Below are 7,729 nucleotides of genomic sequence, written 5' to 3' on the forward strand. Positions count from 1 at the left end.
AGTTAACAGCCTTGGTCTTTGTGATATCCAAGGTCATTTCTATTATTACAGCACAGTGCACGGAAATACCACAAATACCAAGAGAGTCTTATCTATTTATCATAGGTGAAATTGGCACGCTTTGCAGCACGATGGCTCCACGTCGGATCACAGGCATTTGAGTTCACTTGAGTTTATATTCAGAGGCTGGCTTTCTCAGTTAGGAGCTCCGTGGATTTCATGCATGTATTTGTTTGCAATGGCATTGCCGCGGCCATTTCTCAAGTGTCCAGCTTCCACGCTGACAGCTACTGCGCCTCAACACAAGGCAGCAAACATAAACATTCCAGAAAGAAACTCGCCCTGGCCTCACCAGAGTTAGCGGCAGGAGCCAAAGGCAAAGGCTAGGCACGGGTCTTCCCTCTTCCCGACCGCACACCCCCGGCTTTGCACGCCTGCTGCTGCTCCCACGGCCCAGACCCTAAAACGCGCGCTGTGGCACGGCGCCCTGCCTTGCCACGGAAGAAAAGGGGGGTTATATCCGAACGTCTCACTGCTGCTGCCAAACCCAAACGGCTTGAGACCCCAGAGCCCACCTGGCTGGGCCTGCGAGGAGCGGGATGGGGTCCGGGGCAGCCAGGCCTCGTTCATCCCCGCCGCCCCTCGGCGCTGCCCGTGCAGCCCCGAACCCTCCGCCCCGCGGCCGGCAGCCCCCGGCGTCCCGCTGCCGGCTGCCTGGGCGGCTGGGGAAGGACAAGAGGGGACGCTCGCCGGGTCCTACCCCCGAGGCGGCTGCGGCGGCGGCGGCGGGAGCAGCAGGCCGAGCCTACAACCCCCGCCGGGCGGCGGAGCCGCTCCAACGGGCGCCGCGAGCCTGAGGGGCAGCCGCGACACCTCCACCGCGAGCGGCACCGCGCCTGCCGCCGCCGCCCGGCCCGCCCCGCTGTTGTAACAACAACAACAACAACAACAACAACCACCACGCTGGCAATAATCACAATAATTATTGTTGTTATGGCGAGGGCGATGCTGCCCCGCCGGCCGCCGCCGGGCCCTGCGCCCCGCCGCCAGGCGGCTGAGGCTGCCGGCCGCCCTCAGGTGCGAGGCGCGGGGCGGCAGGGCGCTCCCTGGCGGCCCGCCCCCGGCGCGGCCCGCGGCGCCCCCCGGCCCGGCCCGGCCCGGCCCGGCCCGCCCCTCCCCGCCCCCGGGTCGCCCCCGGCCCCCCCCGGCCGCCCGCCGCCGCCGCCGCCCGCCGCTCTGAAGTTCGCAGGCGATTTCCTTTCCAGCCCGGCCTTATCTCGGCCCGCACGTTGCCGCGCGGTGACTAATAGCAGAATAACATTGTCTCGGGATAAAATAGCGCCGGGGCTGTTTACCCGCTCCATGGGGGTTCGCTATAAAAGGGCGCCGGGGACCGCCGCGCCAGCCAGACGCGCTGGGGCGCACCGAGCCGCTGCCTGCCCCCGCGCCGCGCACCGCAGGCTACGGGACACGGCTCTCCGTCCCGACGCTGGGAGAGACTTTCCCCCCTTTTTTCTCTTTTATTAATTTTTTCCCTTTTCCCCACCCCCCTGTTTTTCCGTCCGCTCTCCGCTGCCTGCTATGGATTATTCCCAGATGATCGTCTCGCTGCTCTTCGTGCTCTGCCCGGGGCTGCTGCCGGCAGGTAGGTGCCGGTCCCCAGCCGCTCGCCGCCGCTTGGGTCCGGCCCTGCGGGGGGCTGCCGGGTCCCGCCCGGGCTCCGTCCCGGCTGGCGGGGAGCGCCGCCGGGCACCCCGCGGAGGGCGGCCTGGGGAGGCTGGGGGATGCGGCGGGAGGGCCTGCCGGCGGAGATGCGCGGGGTGCGTGGTTGCCGCGGGTGCTGAGCTCTGCCGCTCCCTCCCGCAGCCCCCGGAGCCGAGGCGGGCGCCGCGCCGCCCCCGCCGCCGCCGCCGCGCACCGCCGCGCCCGGCGCTGCTCCTGCTCCTCACTGCTGGACGAGGAGTGCGTCTACTTCTGCCACCTTGACATCATCTGGATCAACACCCCCGAGTGAGTGAGCGGACCGCGGGGGGCTTCGGCAGTTGCCGAGCGCTGGGTTCCGCTTTGGTTGGAAAAAGCGGGCGGGGGCGGGGGGGGGGTAGGAGGGAAAAGTTGAGAACCACGGACCCCCCTGCAGAAATGGGAAGAGGAGGAAGGAATAGTTATTTGCACGGTCTCTCCTATTGCTTCCCCCCTCCTCCTGCTTTTCTGCCGAGTTGAGCAGCGAGACTGTTCACTGGGAGAAAGCAAGCGGATCTGACCGCCTAGATTGAGCAGATAGATAGCTCCTAATAGCCCTAACACACCTGCGTTCCTAAAATCTGGGCAGGAGTGTTTCCTTTGGGTGCTGCTCAGCAAAGGCTGTGGGATACTTTTCACTCTGAATCAGAAGCAGACAAAATGCCAGAAGTATGATTTTGCCAGCCTGAATTTGTCTGGCTGTTTTTCTCTCCGACAAGTTAGGAGGCAAGAAGGCTTACTTTGACACTTACTCCTCACCACCTCTTGCTGCTCTCTGCTGCAAGTTAACGCATCCCATGTGTTAATAGGATTATGTACGGTGTCCATTTCTAGGCTCTCCTCACCAAAAAGCAGTGAGCCAGAGCCTCACCTAACGCTGCAAACACTGACTCTGGTGATTTGTTCTGCTGCTGGGTTTCCTCTGAGCGCAGAGGGTCTGTTCCTCACTTTTATTGCTTCTTTCAGTGTTGGCAGTTACCAAAGTTCAAAGAGATGAGGTTTTATTGCTTTCTATCGCACAGGGAGGCACAGCAGCCTTATGAAATCACAATTAAAAGGCCATTAGCCTTGTCAGTAGCCATGCTAATGAGTATGTTGCAGGATCATCAGAAGCATTTGCATGGAAACTGTGGCCAAGGAGGCATTCCCAATCCCACAACCTTTACTCACGCAATCAGTCCCATTGATAAGATTGCCCAAAATACCCCACTGTTTTGAAGCCACAGAATTATTCGAATGACTTTCATGTTGTCTCTTTGATCATAGGAAGACTGTTCCGTATGGTCTTGGAGGCCCTTCTCGATCCAGAAGATCCCTGAAGGACATGGTGCCAGAGATGCTAGCTGAACCTAGCAGCAGATGCCAATGTGCCAACCAGAAGGACAAGAAATGTCTGAACTTCTGTCAGACAGGAAAAGATCTCTGGTGCGTCTATTGTTGCTACTCTTTAAAAGACAGTGCATGTAAAAGGGATGGATTGTGGTAGACTTACTCATTTTGGCACTTGCTCAGCAAATAATCTGCCCAAAGCCTTGCCTCCTACCTGAGTGCTCACGCTGCTATGATACGTACTATGGTTTGGCCCAGAAAGATCGCTTATTACGTGCCTTGAGAAGTGGTTGATGAGATGCCTCACCTTGTGGACTGCAGACTTGTTTTTTTTTTTAACAGCAGCGCCTTTTCGCTTTTAACAGGGCTCAGTCCACAGAGGAGAAAACTGCACGTCACCGCAACAAAGCTGGCAATTGCATTGGACCCAAATGCATGAACCGACAGCTTGTTGACAGCAAGAAAATGAAGCGGTGAGTTTCTTCTCATCCTGTTGTAGTTCCCCAGAGTAGCAATAGAGAGCACAGTTCACCTGCCTTCCAGTCAGTGTGGGCTTAGCTGGCGATTTCAGCTTGAGAGTTAAGAGGGATCAGTGAGGATATCTTGAGGGTTTTTCTTCATGCAGTGGGTGTTTAGCTTGTGAAGACACGGGTGCTGGGCTCTGCCTAGCATCCTCCGTTTGCTTAGAGGAAGCAGGCTTAGTTGTAGGCCTAAAGATACACCAAACTTCAGAAGAGTATGAAATCATGAAATACCGACAGAAATATAGAGCCTGTCATTTTAGTGTGTTCATGCACTATCTTAACTACTTAAAAATATTATGTCCCAACTACTCTAATGTGAAATTGAATCAGAATGCCTTTTCTTAGATACTTTACTCCATTTTACTGGAGGGAAAAAAAGAAGATTATTGATCTATCCAGATTTTGAATATATTGTTTCTTCTGGCTGGTGTGGCTGGCTTTTTAGAATGCAGGAGGTGGATTTCTACCTGCCTTATCTCTTACATTGCCCGATAAACCTGTGTAAAATGAGTACAGGATGTTAGTGATGGAAATGACTGCAAAAAGGTTGAGGGAAGGGAAAGCGAAGACTAAACTAATATTTGAGCCCAAATTAATATTTGAGATTAGGAGTAAATTTCAGGACTGCCCTTTGAGGTCCATGCATAATAAGTTGAGTGGCAGTAGGCAGCAGTGTCACTCCACAGTGCAGTTCAGAGACGCATGCATTGGACTTGGTGCAGCTATGAACCCCACAGAGGTGAAGTCAGCTTTGAAGCTGAATGTTAGTACAGCTATATCAGCTCCGGCGTTCAGTGTTTGGCCATATGCCCATGTAAAAGTATGGCATACAGAAGTTTGCCCATACAAAAGAAGACTGTTTAGTGCTACTTTCAAAAGCAGAACAGGATTTATGGGAGCAGGCAGCCTGATGATTTTGAGTGAGACTTAGGCCCTGGAAGTCTTAAATCATTTTTGAAAACGGGGCTGGCTGGCTTGCTTGCTTGAAAAATGCACCCATTCATTGGAAACAGAATCAGGTTTGCCTAAAATAAACAAAACAGCCAAAAAGAATAAGACCGAAGACCTCTTGATTGGATACGTGCTATTTAAGGAAGTCTAGGGCATCTACATTTGAATGAATATTTTAACTTATTTTAATGTTTGCATTTAAATTCTGAATCCAGTATTTCAAGTGGCTTAAGTTAGCGTAATTCTGACAGAGATATAGCAATCACCAGTTTCTGAGGATCCCATGGCAGAAATCTAGACTGAGGTTTATTTAATCAAAAACTGAATGTCTGCACACTGGAGATGCATCTTCATTATTGTAACAATAAATGTGTATTTATTGTTTTTGCAGGCTGGAAGCCATTGGTAACAGTATCAAAGCTTCCTTCAGTATTGCAAAGCTGAAGGCTGAGCTCCAGAAAGGGCGGAAGCTGAAACATAACAGGGCGAACAAAAGGCAAAGCATCTGGGAAAGCCTGAAAGCATCCTAGTGGGAAGATCACCTGACTCTTTCTCTGTCACGCTTGCTGACAAAGCGTCACCAAAACTCTCTCTTGACTTCTAACATTCCATGGCGGCGAAGGGCCTCTCTGTCTGAGTGTTTGCACAGCAGAGCAAAACACTAAGGAAGTCCCGTATTTGGAGGTATAAAAGCAAAGGGTTTCATCATTTTGGAATTCAGATGGATGGGTAGAGGGGGTGAAGGGGAATCCACAGTAACATACATGAAAAGCCATCTTTCTGAAGAAACAGTTGAATATTGCTTCTGGAATGTTACCCATCAACTGAGCAGCTGTCAGGGTCTACATCAAAAGCATCTTGCAAGGAAGACCTCACAGATGTGCTTAGAAAGGACAGAAAGTAAGATCTGAGTGGACAAACTTCAAAGCGAAAAACTCTACCTTTTGATTAAAATGCAAAAATGAAAGCCACAGTGCTACTTTAATCAGGACTTACTGTGTATGTACATGTCTACCTCGCGTACTGTTTGTTGCACTCCTGCTAGAGTATTTTTACACCTTGTTATTGCCTTTACTAATCAGCTGCAACCCTTTGCCTTTTTTCAGAAGTCTAGTTTACTTGTGCAACCAGAGTTATCTGAATGTGGGTTAGACACTGTGGTTGTTTGCATAGTCAAAGTCCTTTGGTTTTGGATACCAAAGGACTCGTCAACATAAAATAAAAGTTAGAGGATACTACTAGGTTTCCCATAACAAGGATATTTGGCTAACTGAAGTTCTAATAATAGAGGTTGTTGTGTCTTACATGCCACCAAAAATGCACTGAAGCAGGGATGTACCAGAGGCTGTTGTGAGATTTATTCAGTGCCTTGTTTGGTGGAAATGTGCCGAGACAAAGGGTTGTTTTGAATTATGTCAAAAGGCTAATATTGGGTGAATGTTTATAGCAGTGAATTTGTTCACATTGTTGAATTTCCTGACAGGTTGAATCTTACGTGCTTATTTTTTGTGTTTTGTATTTATATTCACACAAGTTCTTCATTATATTTACCATGTTGAATACACATTGAAGTAGGCCATATTGGTCTATGCATGTTTTATGTATTTCTGTATGAAATTGGGAAATGCTTTATGCCTATCAAGGTAAATATCTTCAGAAATAAATATTTTTAATTACTGTATTGGTTTGTTTTTCATATGCCCCACTTTTCCGTAGGCTGTGGCTCCATGATCATGGAGGTAGATTGCCCCACATACAAAGCTGACCTGGATGAAGTGTGTGCACATGATTGCCTTTCTGTCAGATTAGCCAGGTCCCAACACAGAAAGTTTGTGCCAGATGTGAGACAACAGATAATACTTGTTCTAGCTTCAAGCTTGCTCATCAAAACTTCACGGTGAAATTTGAATTGGCCAAATTAATTTATCCTGGAGCAGCATTCTCACATGGCTGATGTCTTTTTCATCCGATAGTGCAAATTCTAATGTTGGATTTACTGTACCATTAAAATATGGCCAATAAGGGGTTGGATATAGATGAACTAGAGGAGAAAACGAACACACTGGATGCTTTGTGGGCTATACTGGACTAGGCCATGTTATGTTACTTACTACCATGCTATCCTAGAAGTCTCAGCCCAGCCCATGCAAGTTAAAGATGGAGACCTCAATGGAGCCTGGGCCAAGCCCAGGAAAGAGCTAGAGCAATGGTCAAACTTTGCATGTCTCCAAACATTGGCCTAAAGTGGTTATAGCTGGAAAGATGCTTACAGCAAATAAATGGATTTAATAATCTCTGATCCTGTAGGAAAAAAAAGCACAAGAGTTAGTCCATGGATAAAACTGAGTGTTTTGGGTTTTTTTAAAAACAAACTTTTACAAACAAATACAATACAAGCTGTGTGACACTTACAAACACTGACAGTAGTCACCGTTAAAAACTTTTGAAATTGTTCTGGATTTCTTGTCAATATTCATTTGTTTGCAGCATTTTTCACACCCAAACACCGTAAGGCTGAATAAAGCCCATATCATGTTTCCTTCACACTGTTCTGCTACATTTTGGGGCAGTAATTCAGTGGAGAGATGGCAGTGCTGGCAGCTCGGGTCTAACAGGAGAGACTGGCCCAGGCAGCGGGAAGGAACCGGGAGCCCCTGTGCTTCTGCAGGGCAGGATGCGGCCCCCGAAGCCTCCCTTTGATCTCTGGATCGCCCGCGCTAACTGCTTGGGATGTGCATGGATCAGTGACCTCTGTCAGGTGTGAAGAGACCTCACTAACGCTCCCCAGTTTTCCATTTCTTCCCCTACCCGTGGTTGCCTTTGGCAGGGAAAATAAACAAGCAAGTAGTCGAGGCGCTGCCTCTCACTCAGCCGAAGCGGCAGGCGAGCGGGTGGTGTGGGGTGCCCTTGCTAGGAAAGGGGCCGCGCATTGGCATCCCCGTCCCAGTTGCTCCTGTTTTCTCTCCCGGGAGAGAGTGGGAGGAGAGGAGCGATTCTGGGAGTGGAGGAGCGCTACAGCAGTGCCTGTGCTGTTATTAAGGCTGGCTATCTGGATTTTGTAGGCGGTCAGGCTAAATGGTGCTGTGGGTGGGCTTTAGTAGCCCAAACTCCTGGCCAGCTGCTTAAGGGATTCTTGAGAGACCATCCTAAAAATAAACCTGTTCCTTCTAGGGTTTACTCTGCTC

General features: G+C 50.4%; 1 protein-coding gene across 1 annotated transcript; it reads left to right on the plus strand.

Moving 5' to 3' along the window:
* Nucleotides 1-1,361: 1,361 nt before the first annotated feature.
* EDN1 (endothelin 1) lies at nt 1,362-6,225 on the plus strand. Its single transcript, XM_050891275.1, is given in 6 exon segments — nt 1,362-1,645; nt 1,867-1,899; nt 1,902-2,010; nt 3,007-3,165; nt 3,435-3,542; nt 4,936-6,225. Coding segments are annotated over 6 exon segments (612 nt in total). The 5' UTR covers nt 1,362-1,581; the 3' UTR covers nt 5,075-6,225.
* The last annotated feature ends 1,504 nt before the right edge of the window (nt 6,226-7,729 follow it).

Source organism: Gymnogyps californianus, chromosome 2 (genome assembly GCF_018139145.2).
Source record: "Gymnogyps californianus isolate 813 chromosome 2, ASM1813914v2, whole genome shotgun sequence".
In the NCBI taxonomy this organism is placed as follows: Eukaryota; Metazoa; Chordata; class Aves; order Accipitriformes; family Cathartidae; genus Gymnogyps; species Gymnogyps californianus.